The sequence below is a fragment of the Parambassis ranga genome, chromosome 22, assembly GCF_900634625.1.
Source record: "Parambassis ranga chromosome 22, fParRan2.1, whole genome shotgun sequence".
NCBI lineage: Eukaryota > Metazoa > Chordata > Actinopteri > Ambassidae > Parambassis > Parambassis ranga.
In genome coordinates this window covers 13,472,042-13,491,247 of record NC_041042.1, presented here as the reverse complement: position 1 = coordinate 13,491,247, position 19,206 = coordinate 13,472,042, and the positions used below count along the sequence as shown (strand labels likewise).

The following is a 19,206-nucleotide window of genomic DNA, read 5'->3' as shown; positions in this document are numbered from 1 at the left end:
CTGGCAACTCGATTCCCTGTGAGACATGTGGGGAAACGGACAGGTATAGCTATTAAACTTTGGAATTAATGCTTATAAAAGCAAGAACAGATCAAGACATGAGCTATGGATGTTTTTCCTCTCCACAAGTGGATTCTCAGATATAAATCCTTCCTTGTCCTATTGTCCCGATAACTCGGATAAATCAAAGAACTGTTTATCTACACTTCGTGGCTGAGAGTCTGTAGTAGAGAGCGTTGTAAAGGACATTGTAATGGGCCCCTGTGTGCAGTTGTTCACTTTGAGCAAAGCTCCAAAAGGCCAGAACACCATGCCCGACCTTTTCACCCCATCTCACACACACACACACAGCAACGCCAAAAGGCCTGACCTCTTTACGCTGATTAACATTCCATCAGGGGAGGAGGGGGAGACGAAGAGATATTTTCCCTCACCTTCATGCCCTCTTGTTTTCCTCTCTTTCACTCCATTTTGATCGTTTTACCTCCAGCCGCTCGCTCTGCGTCTCTCCCCTCTGCTCGACTTCCTTCTGTTTGCCTACATAAAAGCAATTATCCCACCTTTCCAATTTCCTCCTCTGCGCTGCTTTTATTAAGCTCTTTATTTCCATTTTTCTACCATCACATCCATTTTCTCCTGTGGCTGTGTTAATGTGTCGTCGCATAAGTTCCTGTGTGTGTGTGTGTGCGTGCTGCTAAGGCATGTTGTGGCAGGTCCAGAGCTCAGGCTTACAAGAACAAGACTGTCTCACCACATTGGACCAGGAGTGTGGAAGTAATTCCCACACTGATGAAAACTCATTTATATCCACATGAATGCAGCTAAACAGATACGTACTTTCTCATCCTGACAAACAGTAACGGAAACATGAAAATGACTAGGTGTTTCATTAACTATTCAACACCTCCTCTGCTTTTTTAAGACCTGTGACTCATATACGTCTCCACACCTGCTCTCTGTGGAAGCTTTTGGTGTGTTGTAGTACGTGTGTCTGAACCTCTGCCTAATAAAAAAAAAAGTGTGCGCATGGACACGGTATCTTGACTCTGGAAATCCACATGCTGTGGTTTGAGCACACGTCAATTCTGGTGCCAATTTTTTTTGATGGATTGTCAGTGGGGCGCAATTTCCCCCCTCCGCTTTTCTTTTTTTATTCCCTTTACATTTTAGAATGCAGCATCGAAAAACAACATGTCAATATTTTTGAAGCTTCTTTGACTCATTCGGGCATTTAATTAGTTGAATTGAATGAGTTTAGCAGGGTTTGTTGTTGCTCCAAGCTACAAATCTATGTTTTGTCTGAGCGACTGAAGGAAGAGTAGAAACCCCTTAAAATAGAGTCCAATACAATCCGACTGCTCAAAAAGTGCAAAAAAAACCTAATTAACACTTGCCTATGATGGTGTCCCAGCAAACTAAGGGACAGAAGAATTTGAATAATATTAGTCAATATTTTTTTTTAGCCATTCCATAGGTTAAGGTGTGCTGCTTCTTGCCTTATGTCTTTGTGATTCTTTAAACTGTCAACCATAATAAACTTTTGGGATTATTTCCTTCCTTTTAATACAGAATTAAATGTAGAGAGTGCCTGGTAAAGGAGTCAACTAAATAAAACCTTTAAAACATACCGAGTGCAAAAGCCCTTAAGTGAGAGAAGTTAAACTTTCACTTTGTAAAGCATGTTTTAAACTGGACAAAAGAACTCCCGCTTTCCCCTGTGCACCTCTGTTTGTATCTGATGCCACTCTTTGCCCTCTTTATCCACAATATTCATTTGCTTCTATTCAAGCAGCACTCAAGCACTGTTCAACACGCCCTGTAAACCGGCAAAGATAAATGTCTTAAACTTGAAACAGCAAAACAACAACAAAAAAAGCAGAATTTCTTCTCGTGATGAGCACAGAAGGTTAATCTGTGTTACACACATGCGTGCCCACGCACGGTGAGTCATAAAAGAAACTTCTCTTTTTCTCCTTCCTTACAGAAAGTGTACGACCACAAAACAAACTGAGGTGAGCAGAGCACACAGAGCGTGACGGACGTTGGGTTATGACTTACTCACTTGAAGGAGAAACACAAATAAAAGATGGAATGATGAAGAGAGCAAAGAAAACAGATGAAAAAGGGGGGAGCCTGGGAGATCTACGTGAAAAGCATCTTTACAAGTTTGTGAATACAAGACCACACAACCACATGTCCGTATAAACCGCTGGCACAAAGAGAGCAGGATGAACAATAAGTGTGCATATCTGCCTGTGTGAGTGTGCATTTGTGTGCAGTTGAGTGTGAGCCAGACTCCAGCTGAGAGGGGAGGCAATAGCAATTCCCACTGACCTGAAAACTAGCTTGCCAGCCACCTCAAAAAAAACAGAGGGAAGGGGAAAAGGGGGGAGAATGTCAGTGAGCACGAAGGGAATGAAAATACAGAAGGTGAGATTTAGAAAAACTAAAGAGTGGCGGTGTAGAAAAGATTTGAAAATACGCACCACACTCATGCACACACCCAGGTGCAGTGAGAGATTACGGGAAGGAACAGGCCCCGACGGCCCTTTTGTACTGTCGGCTCAACTGAAAGGAAGGATGGAAAGACGAGGCAGAAAGAGTGCAGATTGACAGAAAGGAGAAAAGGATCATGTATGATGCATCTGCACACATCCAGCAAAGCAAAGACAAAAGCACTTGCCCCCTGGGATTAATCAAGTATTTCTGATTCTGAAAAGAGGGTGAGATGGTGTGTTTAAGTGCTCCAAGTTGCGAGCAGTGACTCTGTAGAGTGGGAGTGTGTCCCTTTTCGGCTTTTGTGACTCCAGAGGTCCCCCGCGGTCAAGAGCGGATCCTCTTTCTCTCTCGTGCCCTCTTTTTATACACTAGTTCCCCCACTTTTTTTTTTTTATACACTCACTCCTCGTCCCCTCCCTCTCTTTTAGCGTGGCGCTGAATGGCCCTCTCTCTCTGATGAGTGACTGATGAATGAAGTAGCTCTTTGAAGTCAAGAGTCACAGCAAGGCTGGTCAAGCGTGAAGAGATGCCGGACAAAAGACGGCAGAGAGTGAAGGGAGAAAAAGGAAGGAAGGGAGGAAGAGGAGAAAAACATGCAGGAGGGGGGTATATTCAACAAGAGAAAACGTCAAACAGTGAACATCCATAAAGTCAGTAAGGGACAGAGGCAGAATGTGTGTGGCAGAATGGGGGGAGTGTGAGAGAGAGCACGGTCTGCATTTTTTTTTTTTTTTTTTGCATGAGTGCCACTGAGTATTTGCATTGTGGTGCTCAAAATGCAAAAGGCCGGCATCACGCAAGCAGGAAGTCAGGATGGAGTGACGTCTTTCTGCACTACAGGGACTGCCTGGGGCTCTTTTGTGGGACTCAAATACCTCTACTCTCTTTCCTCCATTGCTATGGACATTTAGATTGCTTACGGGCAAGATTTTAGATTCTAGAAGTCTAGACTCTGCTTTACTGTTAGTGGTTTTATGTTTTTGTTTTCTGGCATCATAATCATTGGTTTGGTTTTTTGTTGCCTCCTATTTCTTGTCATATGAGTTAAAGATTTGTGCTTCCATGATGAGAGCCTAAATTAAACACAATGTGCAAGCCTGACACATTAACCTCTACAACCATCTCAGCGCTGGGCTTATTGGAGGGAACCATTTGTTCAAAACACATGAGCTTCCTGGCTTTATTCTGAAGCCAATATGAATTTTAGATGGCAGCAGGATGACAGGCAGCCATTCAAAAGGCTGTCTAATAGTTATTGCTTCGGCTTTATTCGTCCCGCAATTAGAGAGGAGGGAATACTCAGCCAAGTCTAATTTTGACAACAAGAGAAAAAACAAAAGCGATTGGATATAAATATGCCATTAATAGCCAATGTATCCACCAAAGACCACTTACAAGGTGGGAATTTTTTCTATTTGCCTTCAACCACAGAGAGAGGACGCAGCGAGAGAGGAGCACACATGCTCCAGTGTAAGACTCAAAGAAACAGGATATCTCTCGTCTCTCATAAGCATGTCATTTACATACTTAGCTCTAATTGGGCTGTTACTTTCTGCCGTTGTCACTGCGCTGTCGCCTGACAAACTACTCCCAAGAGTTCCCAAGCAATGTGTTTCCATGCTTCCAATTTCACATTCGAGTGATGCTTTTCTTCCATTCGTTTTAAACTCATTTAGCGAAGCAGAAAACAGCTCTGTATTACCATTTCACTAATGAGTTAAAATAAACATGACTAGCCGTTGCCAGGTGGTGGGTGCTACACATTGGAAAACTTTTACACCAAGCTGGAACACTCTGGACTTTGGCACATTATACCATAGGATACAACGGTTTTTAATGTGTTCTGTTTGCAAACTTTAAGTCAACAGATCAAAGAGCAGTTGGTAAAAATATCATTGATAGAATGTCAGGAAATGACAGGTAAGTGACTATGTCAAACAGGTTGGTTATTGGATGTTTTCTAAGCTGCACTGTGTGGACAAGTAAGCCGCTACATTTACATTTAAAAGACAAACGCACTCTATGCTTTATAGCTGCTGAGTTCACAATAAATCTTCAGTCTAGAGCTACTGTAACAGCTCGTATCAGGCTTTAGGCTGATGCTAATGCCTTTGAGCTCTTTAGCAATGGATGACCTCCTTGCTCATTACATCCCCTTGTTGTTAAAATGTGAAAATCAACTTCAACACAGATGTTGGCTTGATTGGCAAATCATCATATTTGGCTTGATTTTTAAATTTATGAGCAGCTGATGAATGTGTATTAGCTTAGAGTGTCCATGCATTTACTATAACATACAGAGAGGCTTTTTAAATTTAAGACACTACGCTGACTCCTGAAAATAGTCTAGGCTCAGTGGGACTGGGTTTTCCCTTCCTATTAAACTCTAAACAGCCAATATATGTGCTTGTTAGGACAACCTCAGGCAAAACCTGAAATATTGATATATTTTGTTTCTTTTTTTATGTACTAGTCTTTGCAAATGTCACAAAAGTGTACTAAGCATGTGTAGGAGCTCCTAAAAACGATTTTTGTGCACTTATTTGAAAGTCTAACAAAGTCTAAAAAACTGAGAGCAGGTAGAAGTTTGGCTTCAAAGACACTGACAGATAACACAAGGCTGTTGGCAGACATATTATATATCACAAGGGATCAAACCGGTGATTTCACTGTTACAAGACTACTTCCTAAAGTTCTCATATTAGGTATCAAAGAGGATTTTATAAGGAATTGACAGGTGGAACAGGTCTCAAAGACCTACTCTCTAGAATTCTCTTTGTAATCTGGCAATCACCCCAAGACCACCAGATTTCTCTGTCAGTGCAGACTAGGAAAAGAAGCAGTCACAGACAAAAAAATGAGGGCTTCTCTGTCATACAGTTCCCGAGGGTGAGAGAGAGAACACTAGACTCCTCCCGTGGCGTGTTTATCTCAATCTCACATCAGATCAGATCACTGGCGGATAAAGGCACATCCTGACACATCACTTCCTCTCTCTGGAGGAAGCCGACACGCGCTGGGGACGCGGAATGACAGAGCGGTGGCGGGGAGGATGAAGAGGTAAAAAACTTTTTTTGACAAGAGAGAAAGAGAAAACAGAGGTGATATACGGGAGAGGGAGAGAGAGAGAGAGAGAGAGAAAGGTGAAACCTACATACTCGTGGCCCAGATCTGCAGAGCCGAGTGGGGTGAAGAGGAGGAGGAGGAGGAAGAGGCAGAGCAGTAAGAGACAAAGAGGTGAAGAGACACTAAGAATAGTATAACTGGATTAGCTTTAACACTGACCTTTATTCAGCAGGGTGACACTCCCTCGTTCTTCTCAATTGCTCTTACACTGCTGTTACAGGAGAAGCCTGTCCTACTTTCACTTCTAAGTTCAATCTAACAACGGTCTATGTTGTTTTTAGCCCTTGTTTGACCAGATCTGTTGCTCTGCCATTTTTAAATACAAAAATCTGACAGTTACACCAAACAAGAGTCTGCAGCCAATTAGAATTAATCACATCATCACAAAATAAAAGCTAAAAACAGGTTTGGCAAGTATGCTTCCTGCAGGATCAAGCCTGTGCTATTCACACTCACTTCAAGATGGCTTTGCCTAAAAAGCACTATATAAGTATGATAAGGCTCTTTTGGACTTCCTGTAATCTGATGGCATCGGAGCAAGTTTTCCTGGTATGATTTTTTTTTTGTGATAGTAATGCAATTTTGTTTTTTCAGAACCAGATTAATAACATTCATGTGTCGAACATCAACAGGGCACTAGTCTGAACGGTATGCAGCCACATTAACAGATTAACAAGATTACACACAAGAAGTACCAAGACAGACATCATCAGACGTTGAGAGGCTTTTGGCTGCATTCATAAGCAGAGGGGAATATGAGGACAGGGTTCACAGAGAGGCGACGAAGTATGAGAGGAAAGAATGAGCCATGCAGATGTTGCAATGTGGAACGAGAACAAGGAAGCTCAGAACAACTTCTACTGTTCCTTGTCTAACAAATAGAACGTTTGGTCTTCTCTGTTGAGGGTATGTCTGATGCCAGCAATGCAGGGTAAACTGTGTTCTGTGTGTTGTGAACCAAAATACATATTTCTAAAATCCAGAAGAGTTCACGGCTGAGTCGAAAGATGCAAATTTGTCTTGGCCAGCAAACCACAGGAAGACAATGGGAGGAATACTCGATGAGACATGCAACTGAGCTGCAGAAAGTAAGAACCAGATGCTAGGATTTCATATTCCATGAGTGTTTGCTGTTCAGTTTGTCACAGCTGTGTACTTCTTCCCATCCGTCAGTTTAACATCGACATGTCTCTACAACCAAAATCAAGACCAGTTTCTTGATTTGAGGTTTCAAATAAATCAGCTGGAGCATTTGAAGTCTCCCTATAGCTTCTAATGCAGTTCTGAACCACATCTGAAGCTGGTGGTCTTCAGATGTGATAATGAGATGCAGCTCCAGAGAAAGTTAATACGTTGTCCTGGAGTAACCCTTTTTAGTTGGTGTGCAAGGTCAAAAATTGACTTGAATTTATTAGCTTTTTTCAAATTATTTGAAAATATGTTTAGATTATAGATTGTCAAATATTTCCTGGAAATAATCACAATTCAAAACCCATTACCAACATTTGTCAGAAAAAGTAATGAATTGCGTATCGTAATTCGGGAGGTTTGAGAGACAGAAGAATGATTTAAACAGCGGTGACACATTTCATCTGTGGTTTAGCAAGCACAGACGCACAGTCACACAAATCAAATCAACGTACAGTCTTGTGAACACAGATCACACAGGGCACACATTCACACGGCACACACTGAGACACATGCAACCGCTGCCTGAATGCCCAAATGAAAGCAGAGGACACACACTCTCTCTCTCTCTCTCTCTCTCTCTCTACAGCTTTGCCCTGGAGCGAAGAAGACAAACCAAGTGTAGCAGAACGAGGAATCCGTTTTTTTTCCCCCTTCACTCTGTCTTTCCATGAATGGCATCAGCACTTTAGTCCTACTGGTGGGACTCTCACATGCACAGACACACACACACGCAGACAGACAAAAGACACCCAAGCCCTGGGATGGCATGACTGACAGAAAAATAGAGATGTATGATGGGAAAAAGACAGGTTGAAGCAGACAACACTCTCCTCTCTTTTTGGTTAAAAGTTAGTCTGTGTGTTACCAAAGAGGAGACAGTCCCAATCAGCTGAAACTCCTCCCCCTAATTCAAAGAGGCAGTGCGGCATTAGCATTTTTCCCACAATTCAATTAACACGCTTGTCAGCATCTCCTCTCCGTTCACATGCCTCCTTTGGCCATCGCTCACTCACACACAAACAAACACGCTCCTGCAGACACACATCAGCTTCATGAATAGATGCATTTATTCACACAAGCACACACATGCAGAAAATTGATGGATTTATTTGTTTGTTTACAGATAAATGAGAGGGGTTCCACCTGAGAGATGCGGAGAGGATCCTGGGTCACATCCTGTCTGGACTTGTCATAGTCAGAGACATGAAAAGACAGTGCTGTTAATGGATGCAGAGGGCAGTCCTGAGGGGATGTATTTCTCGCTGTCCTGATCTATCTCTGAAGATGGAAGGAAGACGTGAAGGAGCACCATCAAAGAACAGGGCATGAAGGGGTGAGGATGTTAACACTAGATGTGTAGCAAGAGATCAGACAACGGAGACAAGGCCACACCCGATTTAGAAACCAGGAACTCGCCATGGACACACCGACTTTGCTGCAGGGCCGGCTAATGACTTCAGAGGGCCTCTTGTCTGATTAATAGACTGTAATCCCATTCTCATGGATAGCATACCATAGCATTCCGCAACACCACTCATTAACCACTATAGAAATTTCTACTAATCAGTCAGTCGCTTTGAGCTAGCAAAGCTAATGCTAGGTTAGGATAATCAATAGGCACTAATCCTGTTGGCGGAGTTGCTGCAGCGTAGCGCCCCTCATTACCAGCCAAAGAAATGTCTGCTAATCACTCACCGCACTGTTATTTGTCCACAGGGCCACAGATTCACTGTGGTGGTAGCTGTTTGACATTTGACAGTCGGCGGCAGAGGGTGGAAGAGAAGGAGTGACACACAGGGTAACAGAGGCTGTGTAATGATTAAGAAACCCATCACTCTAGCTTTTCCTTCCCTCTCTCTGTCTCTCTCTCTCTATCTTCCTCGTCTGTCCTCTTTGTTGAGGATACATCCAGAGTGTTCTGGAGAGGCTCTGCTTTCCGTTAGTGTCATTCAAATTTTATCAATCAATAAAAAACCCTCTCCGATCCATCCGGTTAATCAATAACGAAGGCTTGCAGGCAGAGCAATGATAACCCTTCACAGACCACCAACGGAGGCAGTCGTCAGCAGTCAAGCGGATCCTTCTCCTTGTCCTGTCTTTATGGCGCACTGAGGTGAAACAGCTGGGGCAAATCAATGGGTGCAACAGCTTTAACTCAACTTGACTGTACTGTGGTTTGCATTCTGGATGGTTTCAGTTTAATGTATACTCCCATCTATAAAACTCAAAGCTAACAGTTTGGTTTTAATCAAGCCATTTTGCATCCTTGATTAGCCATAACTAAACTATTGTCAACTGTAAAATGTCTGCAGACGGAGGACGTGGCATGGAGTCAAACTAAAGCCCCATGTGTGTAGCGAGGGGCCCAACAGAGGTATCCACATATTCTCTTGAGCTCAAAAGCCTCAACTATGAATTGAGAGGCCGGGTTACAGTAGGGTGACCTGAGGATGAACCTGGGTTGAACTCCTTTAGTCAAAAGGAAACAACAGCAACGCTGAGAGAGACCTGTCAACACTCACCCCCAGCTACTCAATATGAAAACACACACAGGGGCCACATCACACCCTTCTATGTGTGAGATTGTGCGCGGCCATCCTTATCGTATCGTGAGGAGAACAGGATAACACTTGAAGAGCCACTCATCCCACAGCATTATCTGCTGCTGACAGGCCAATCCAATGTTGAAGCTGAGGCCTAAATTTGAGGCAGGGGAAGCATTTGTTATTGTTTTGATGTATAAATTGGTAACCACTGAACAACACCATCAATTTTCAAAAGGCGGAACACAAGTCTGGAGAAGAACAAAATGTTCCTCAGACTTTATTATGACATTTGTTTTGTTCCTTCCATACACACCTACAGGTTATGTAACGTCACCAATGGCTAACCCAATTAGTGACTGGTTTCCAGTTAGACAACAAGTCACCTCCCATGTGTGAAGCTGATCTGATCCCAGTAAACATGAAGGGAATAACTGGCTGAAGGGGATGTGGGAATGTTTGTTGGGAATGCTGTGTAGCCACAGCTGCAGGATGAGCGGACGTAACCAGCTTTGGAGCGCCCAGCCGCCAGCACTTAAACCCGGCTAATCTGATTGGATTAACACCGACCTGCCCGACTACACATGAGTGTGTGCGTGTGTGCATACACATAGACATGGACACACAAAAACACATTTGGTACTATATGCCAATCAGCCCTGGGCTGCCACTGCAGTTTCCTGGATTTCATCTGGATTCTGGGTTGTGCTGGCAGGCTGGTTGGCTGATGGGATCACGCTGGGCTACCACATGCATACACATTCACTCTCACAGAACACACGCGCATTTACTTACAGAGCCATCTTAGAATGCAGTGATTTGTGATGTGAATCTGAAACAGACCTATTGAAAGAAGAGTAATGCCCAGTGCTTGACAACCGTGCTAATTGACTAGCCCCCTCCCCAGCAATGAAACTAAACGTTTTCAACCCTCCATCTTTTATCTTTTCAATCATTTCCTGACAGCTCCCCTCTTGTCTCACACTCATCCCATCCTCCTCCTCATGTTACTCTTCATCGCCTCCATCTCCTCCTGTGTCCCTCTCTGCTTGCCCCCCCCCCCCCGTCATCCTCCCCTCCCCTCTCCCTCCATACTCATACATGTAATCATTCATTAGAACCAAGGCAGTTGTCCATTAGGCAAAGCAGCCATTTTGGAAATTGCAGCAAATCTTCCATGAAAAGACATTTCCTCTAATGCGGTAGTCACGCTCGGAGGGTGAGGGAAAGAAAGATGGCAAAGGAGGGAGAGAAAGACAAGGGGGCAGAGATAGAGAGAAAGGAGGAGAGTGAGAAAAGTGAAGGAAGGAGACAGAGAGAGAGAGCCCCCCAGCCATAAAGCCACCAAGTGGAAAGCAAGCCTGCTGTTTGATTAGAGAGTGACACCAACATTGGACAAAAAAAGGGGAAAAAGGATGGAAGTGTTTCAGAGGCAGGCCGAGGGGATGAGGGGGAGGCGGGAGAGAAAGAGATGGAGAGAAAGAAAAAAAACGGAGTGATCTGAGAGAGGGCCGAGATAGACGCAGTAAAATTGGCTCCATCAATTTGCTTACTAAGATGCTCTGTGACACACTAGGATTAAAAACAGACACACACATTTGTGAGATGTGTGCACAGGACAGATGGTATCCCCCATCTGAAAGTGTGGCTCTAATTTGAGTAAAGTGATAGGAACCTCCCTTACCAATTAGTAGCCCCATATCTTAGGCCTTGTATTAGGCCCTGTTTGTTTCAAACATTCATTAGTGTGTGTTTATATCACTACTATGTGTATTAGTGTGTCTCATGGGATCAGTCAGGAACATTAAACTGATATAAGAGGTGGGAAATGACAATCCACTCCAAGTGGCGCTCTGCTGAGTGTGTGAGTTCTTTTCACCCACAATGCCACTGTTCATCTCGATCGCATCTAATCACCGATCAAAGGCAGACCTGTCTCTCCTATTATCCACTATTCATCTCACCGCTGCTGGCTCCTTCCGAACGCGCCTTCCTCTGCTGCATTTGTCAGCAGACCAAACTGAGAGTAATCCATTGTAGCATTTTTCACAGGATGTACTGCATTAAAAACAGGTTCAATTTTTTTTTTGAAGTAGATGCATCAACATAGACTGTGCAACAGACACAGCTGTATGATCAATAAATAATCTAGCTTTTAGCTTTAGCTAAGGTGAAAAATATTACAGTACCAAAACATCTGGAATTGCAAATGGTGAGCGTATATATTGTATTTTACTGTTAAAACTGAGCTTGTTATTTTGCCTGATTCCTCAAATATGAGAAAATGAAGTAGTATGTAAAACCTATAATCAGCATTAAAAAATATATAATTAAAATAAAATCAATGTCACTAGTAACTTGTCCACTATTGATGTATTCTTAAATACATTCAGCTACTGACTGCTTTCATTTTTCCTTTTCCATGTGTGTGTGTGTCAGGAGGCGTATTTATGTGCCTCAATCCAACTGATGGAAATGGTCCTAATTCACATTTTATTTTTGCAGCATCTGAAATGCTTGTGTAAAATCCACTTGACAGCTGGATGAGAACACAGCTGCAGAGTACAAGGACGGCTGCTGCCGCTGCTGCTGCTTCTTCTGAGGCCGGATGGTCAGGCATTTATCTATGATAACCACTTCTGTTTCTCAACTTGTGTTTATTTTAGATTACCACTACATCCTCCAAAAAAAGTCAGCAGATATGTACTGCACCACTCTATCCAAATATCCATGCACACAACTGATCTGAAAAGTTATGCAGCAGTGATAAAACCTCTCACCACAGACGATCTTTTTCACACATTCCCTGCCCTCTTCACCATATTGCCGGAGCCCTCAAGACAAATGTTCCTTGCATTAGCACAATGACACAAGAGAACCCAACAGCAAGGACAGAGGACAAAAGCCCATAAAGAGGAAAAGGAGCAAATGAGACAGAAGAGGGAACAAACATACTTGTGATGGCAAGTGCATTTTTCCCTCAGAGTGCCTCATTGCAGCGATTCACTTCTCTCCTTTGTCAAAGTAGCTCTGCCTGTAATATAGAGCTGCTTTTGCTTTCCTCGGGGTGTTATTAAGCTTATAGTTCCTTGTTTCTCTCCTGTCAGGAGTGATCGGATAGTCGATTACACCTGAGGCAAGAGATCGTCTCTCGGCTGCGCTCACACACACCAATGCGTGTATACTGCTCTCATCTGCTCTGCCGTCTTGTCTCTTTCTGTTCCCGTGGCCTCCTCAGGTACACACACACATACACACATAAGTTTAGGCTTTGAAACAGTGCACACACAAGTGATGAAAGGCCGTTTATCCTGCATCCACTGTGATATCTCAGCTCACCATGCAGAATGGCCGAACACGTTATCACCTCTGACCGGGGGAAACCACAGGAGTCAGGACAGACGCCAGCAGCAAATACCAGCGCTAGTGTGTGTGTATGTGTGTGTGTCCCAGCGGTAATAATCACCCGGATTAGAGCGGAGCCAAACCCCCGCAGGGTACCCCCCCCTTTCTCCCCCCCACCAGCCCAGCCCAGCCCAGCCCAGCCCAGCCTGCAGCACTGATCCCCAGTTTGAGCTGCCATGGGAAGCAGAGCAGCCGGCCTGACATCTCCAGCATGCCTGGCTGCCAGACAGACAAATTTCCACATATGTCTGAACTCTCTTTGTCCTATTGATCATTCATAGCCAAAATAAAATATTGAGCAAGCTCAGACAATACAAAGGCACATAACCCATTCAACAAGCCTACCCTTTAACCACAAGGGTGCAGTGAAATGGAAGCTGATGCAGCCGTCAATATGTCTGTGTGAGGGATGCAATATGTGGGCAACAACAATGGGGTGGTGCAGAGACCAAATGGGTTATAACTCAATAAGAATGCACATCATGTCTGGAAACCTCACAGTCAAAGCAAGGGATTATTACAGCATGGAAATGCTGCCCGGGAATGTTACAATCTCTTAGAATGAAACTCAGCCTGCTCTCAGTGTGTGTGATTTCAGGGGGTGGATGCCCTGATACTGGCACCTATCAACAATTGTCAGACACACTGTTGAGCTCCTGTGACAGCGCACTGTTGAAATGTCTATCAAATATTTGTCTCCAATTATCTATTATTATCCCAGACTGCCAGGGAAATCTTTGATCTCCAGACCCTTTGGTTTAAAATAACATTTCACTGAGGGAACGTCTGATCATTTGTAGTGGAAAACTTAACATTAAATGGACCAAGAGCTGCAATTCTATTAGAAGTGGATTAATTATGTTATTGATCTTATACTAGTTTTATTATGTGATTAGTTTTGTACGGTCTCTTGCTCTAAATCAACAGTTATTCAGTGTTAAAGTTCCGGCAAACCTCAAAAAGGAGTTCCTGCTCCCTGGCAGTCTGGGTCTACAGGTTATAAACTAACCCCCTGACTTGTTTCAGTGAGGATAAACAGCCCCCCGTGTTACCTTAGATTCTTCTTCTCCTTCTTGTTGAGGACCCCCGGCACACAGTTGGTGAGTTCGGTCCAGTCGGCGTGCAAGCCGCAGCTCCAGCCGGTGGAGAACCGGGAGAAGAGCCAGGTCTCCTTGCGGTTCGGCCGGTAGCAGGTACACTTCTTCTGCCCCGGTCTGCAGTCGCAGGGGACCTCCAGACGGACATTCTGGACCAGGTGCCTGCCGAAGGTAGTTCCCCCGGTCTTCTGGATGTGCAAAAACACGATCACGTCCTCACCTTTGATTTGGAAATCGATCGTCCTCTCCAGGTCCCTGACGGGGAAGTAGTATTTCTTAACGTAGTGGGGGTCCGGAGTGGGGAAGATGTCCACCTCGTCTTCTTCCGTGAAATAACCGTGCGGGGAACCGAAACTGATCACCCCGGGGGCCACGTACTGATAGAGAATCAGCATAAAACACACGGATCCGACGACGATCAACAAGAATTTGCTGCTCCTCTCGACCATGATCCTTCCCAGTGCGGTTCCTACAGCACGCTACCATTTCCCAGTCAAGCCGACAACAGGGAGCAGGGCGCTCGGCTTCTTCATTTTCGCTCTCCCCCGCCAAGAGGGACTCGTTTTCGGGGTTCAAGAGTGGCTCATTCCTCTTCGAGATGACCGGCGAAGTTGGATCATGGCTCTCCGAGACCGTTCAACACCGTGAAAGACGCATTGTAACTCGCCAGAAAGCCCCCCCTGTGGCCGACCCTCCCCCGTTTACTTTACTTTGGTTTCCAGTCAACACAACAGGCTCACTGCATCACAGTGGAGCTATGTACCCAGGATGCAGCGCGAAGACTACCTTTTCAACCTCCCTCCCTCTCTCTCTCTCCCTCTCTCTCTCCCTCTCTCTCTGAAACCCCAGCGAAAGCAAGAGTCGCTTTAATTTATTGGTTGACACGTAACGACGGCGTCATCCACCAAGGGCCAATAGCCATCCGCCATTGAAAGCAGCATATGTGAAAACTGCAATGTGTGCTACGTTTACAGAAGCCAGCAGTAGAACTGAAAAACTTTGACATAAAAACATAATATATATAATATCAGTAACACATGTGCACCACTTCACACAGCTGCAGGATCCATGTGAGCATCTCCAGAGAGAGAGAGAGAGAGAGAGAGAGAGAGAGAGAAGGGTACATAACAGTGGTAATTTAATTAATTAGTTCATAAATATGACATCATACTTCACAGACATTTCTATGATCTGATCTGTAATATTTCCTTGTGTGGCATGAGTTAATAAAACTCACAAAAGAGCAGCAGGTAGTCAACAACAATCAAGACACACATTCTTATTCTTATTGTTAGATAAAAAAAGCAACTTATTATGGCTTGGTCTGATAATTAGCTGTTTGTACTTTGCAAATAAAGCAATACAAAGCCTGTGATGAGCCTATAAAATGCAAACTAGTCTATGATGGCCTAGTTTATGGCCTTAATGATGGCCTGAAGGCCTTTAACAAAATGACATTAGGTAAACAATTATTAAATCATTGAATAATACATTTCAGTACATTTTGAGCAAATATTACATTTAACATGTCAAATATTATCATCTAGTTATGTTTAAAAGGTTGTAAAAATGTGAAGTGATTATATTAAGAGGAAGAAATTCACATTGCACACATAAACACACATAAAATTAAAAATCAAGTGTTAATATTAACCTGACTGAGAGAGAGCAGACATATAGGCTACAGGGCATCTAAGAAGTTAAATTAACTAAAAATAAAACGCGGAATCAACAGAAACTAGAATCAAATGACAGATCAAAACAGGAAGTAACACAGAGCGACCCGTTTTTTTCTGTTCTCTAATCAATGACTTGTTTCCTCAGTTCAGGTTTTCGCACATGTCCATCAATCACCAGCACAGCGTGTTAGGCCCGACAACCATGAGATCAACAGCTCCCAGTGGTTCCCGTTGCTTCTCGCGTTGCTCCCGCTGGTGGTCAGCAAAGAGTCCTGCTGCTGCTCTTCTTCTTCATCTTCAGCGCTGCAGACCAACCTGTCACACACGTTCATGTGATTCCCGGAAGTGATTACTGTCGGATTTGTTTTAACTTTAATCAAAGAGAACAAACAACTGCAGCTCAGATAAAGCTGACAGTGTGTGTGTGTGTGTGTGTGTGTGTGTGTGTGTGTGTAGTTCATGACAATAGCAACTTTTTTGTTTGTGGAGAAGTGAGTACCTGCATGCAGTCTGGCAGCCAGACCCGATTCCCCACATGTATCTTAAATGAGGCTCAATCAGAAAGATCAGCTCGATCAGCAGGCTCCGGGGTGTGAAAGCAGCAGTTAGCTGTGGCTGCTGGTAAATGAGGTGAGCAAGGGATGAGGGTACACTCTCTTTGGAGTGGTTTGGACTGATGGTGTGATGTGTGTTTTAGTCAGGCTGTAATTACCTGTGTACTTCTCCACACAAGTTTTTTAGCTCCTGTGATTTCCCAGTTGGAAGCAGCACATCTCCATAGGCCACTGCTCGTCCCCTCTTCCTGAAAACCTGCCATCTTGTAATTCATGCAAAGTGGAGTTTTAGTAGGACCAGGTGTTCACAGTTTTCAGTCACACAAACATTTAAATCACACTTTTAAACAGTTTCTGTAGTTGTAAGCTAAACAACACGCCTTCTATTTTTTTTCTAATCTTGCAGAAAGCTGAGAAAAATACAGAAAATAATCTGTTTTAATGAACAGCTTTATTAATTAATACACATCCAATTACTTTAATGGTATTTGGTATTAATACAGTTAAAACTATCTATTAATTATTGAATGCAGTCTGCAGTTGTGAATGTTAATACTGTTCATTAGAGGGATTTTTTTTAACAACTTGCTACCAAAAAGTTGCACCCATTTATTATCTTTAATTAGACTGCAAAGCACACTTAAATTAATTATTAAATGCAAATACAACCCTTTATAAAGGCCTGCTTATTAGTAAGAGGTACCAAATTTTGTCATTTGTTTTGGTCATTTTTTACAAAAAGAAAATCCCAGCACGCACAGTTCAGACTCAGACCAAGGGGTCTATTAGTGGTTTAGAGTAGAATTGTGCTTATTTTTCAGCTTGTTGTTTGTGTGGCATCACTATTCTACAGTTTAGTCTATCACTGTAAAGGTATACGCCACGTTGGGATCCATGATTTCTGCTTTTGATAGAATAGCTACTCGGATTAACTCACAGCTGTTTAGTTGGGGGATTGTTTGGTCTATAAAACAACGTTTACACTCGAAAAGCTGGATTTGTCTGATTATTCATGGGGAAATATTACAAAATATTCCATGTAAACCATAAAGGCAGAAGATAAATTCCCCTTTCAGCTGCTTTTGGCTGCTGGCAGCAAAGAAACACCACATGAAAAAAGCTGCAGATAAACCCTGCAACAAAAGGCGGAGGACACTGTTATATTGTCAGTGATGTGATCAATAAACCATACTCTCCATGTTAACGATCAATAAAGATTTAAACAGTCATTTAACTAATGAATTAAGTGATTAATTGATTAATTTCATGTCTTTGATCCACACTAAACTCCGCTGTCATCCCACACAGCTCCCTCCTTTGAGCCTACCACCGCCTGCTGGACACCACATGTGCATCTCCATGGCTCTACACAAATCTCAAATTTACAACCATGTCATGTGAGTACACAACATTTGTCGCATTATAAAATCCCCACTTGGTTCTATCTTGGTGTGCAGAATGTTTGCACCTTGCACCTTTTTTTTCTTCTTCTTCTTCCTAAGATTATCCCAGCGTGACTGGATGTGAGCAGGCCAGCGTGTGTGTGAGCTGCTTATTTACATGTTCTTTACTTACACTGAAGCAGCATCCTCCTGTCACACTGTTGTTAAACACACTCATGATTATGACTTCTGCCTCGCCCACGGCAGTTGTATTTAATACTAGTTTCTTTTTGTGTGTGTGTGTGTGTGTGTGTGCCTGTTAGAGTGAGAACATTAATAGTGTGTATGTCGTGTGTGTTTATGATAGTTCGTTGTCATGTGTGCCAGTGTGTTTGGCTCTCACGGTGCCATTATAAGCAGCGTTACTTAAAGAAGATGGATGTCACAAAGTGTGTTGCCCTCTGGCTCGGGTACACAGAGATATGACAGTCTGTTTATCATCAGAACCAGTTTATTGTTGCCTTTGCATAATGATCCCGTTTAGATGGATTTTTCCATACTGTTACCAGAGGCTTTCGCTTGTGTTTTATGTCCTTCCTCAGTGCCTCTGTGGCACACATTGTATCTCTGCTATGTATTTTTTGGCCCATTTTATTAATAAGATTTGTCTTGTTATGATAAAATCATCATGTTTAGAAGAACACACAACAACACGCACACGTCTACCTATAAATATTAGAGATCCATGAAATTCTTCCAATTAAATGTCAGATATCAGATGTATCTTGCAGTGCTTTCATTTTTGTCCCTACATTTGTTAGGAATCTGCTCACAAGCCCTAATGTCTGCCCTGCAAACACACACACACATACACATGTTCAGACATGCTCCGTCTGTTTGTGCTTTATTTTTCATCCAGCCAGCAGCCAGGACTGGATACCACTGAGTGTGAAAAAAACATAAAAACAAGAGCAGGAAGGTATTAAAACACACACACACGGCTCACAAATTTTTGTTTGCTCTTTTTGAATAAACAGACAAAAATTAAGTCAAAAGAATTAGTAAACAGTTTTCATTTCAGGGCCCCTGAAATGAATTATTCTGTGAACCTTGGAGAGTTTCAGACACAAATATTTTCTTTGGATGTGCCTTGGGGGAAGTGCACACTGTAGAAAGAAAACAAAACTGGGCGCCGTGTATTTCCTACATTCCACAGCCTGTAAGTGTTTGAACGTGTGAGTGTTTGTGGAAAAAAAAGGTACACTGAGGAAGTTCAAGGGTCTATACATGCTGTTTAAGTCTCTGCACATCTGTGTGTGTGCCATACATTTGTAAATGTGTATGTACAGGTGTGCACTTACATGCTGGCAAGTGTGAATGACTATGTAAGGATTTAATTAACGGCTTGAAAGGAAATATGGCTCCCTGATTGGGCTTATTTACAGCTGGAGTGCAGGAGTTACATATAAATGAATGTGTGCAAGTCCTTACCAAACAAGATCACGTAATGCTGACTAAGCCATTCAGCTGCATTTTGCATTATACCAGACTTTTAAAACTGGTCATTGTGGCAGCATTCCCATGCTGGTGCACCTGTAGAATTGTGCTTTTTGTCAATCAGAAGAATATGGTTTGATAGTGAAATATGGCGGATTAACAAAAAAAAACTATCATTATAAAGGAAAATAGATGATGAAGGCAACACACAGCCTAGCTTTGGACAGTCTCAG

At 43.1% G+C, this 19,206-nt stretch overlaps 1 protein-coding gene and 1 long non-coding RNA gene across 3 annotated transcripts in view; one reads left to right on the top strand and one right to left on the bottom strand.

Annotated features, from left to right (window-relative positions):
• The window catches only part of hs6st1a (heparan sulfate 6-O-sulfotransferase 1a), a 48,855-nt gene extending 34,232 nt beyond the window's left edge, over window positions 1-14,623 (bottom strand). Inside the window, exon 1 of the mRNA XM_028395137.1 lies at window positions 13,817-14,623. Within this exon, the coding sequence (XP_028250938.1) occupies window positions 13,817-14,310 (494 nt within the window). The 5' untranslated portion in view covers window positions 14,311-14,623. The remainder of the gene's footprint in view (window positions 1-13,816) is intronic.
• LOC114427235 (uncharacterized) lies at window positions 5,502-11,335 on the top strand. Of its 2 annotated transcripts, XR_003669449.1 has the most exons (4): window positions 5,502-5,559; window positions 7,403-7,513; window positions 7,940-8,149; window positions 8,533-11,335. It is a non-coding gene; the product is annotated as an uncharacterized LOC114427235 (long non-coding RNA). The 2 variants fall into 2 exon arrangements; XR_003669448.1 differs by having other exon boundaries at window positions 7,940-11,335.
• Window positions 14,624-19,206: the final 4,583 nt, after the last annotated feature.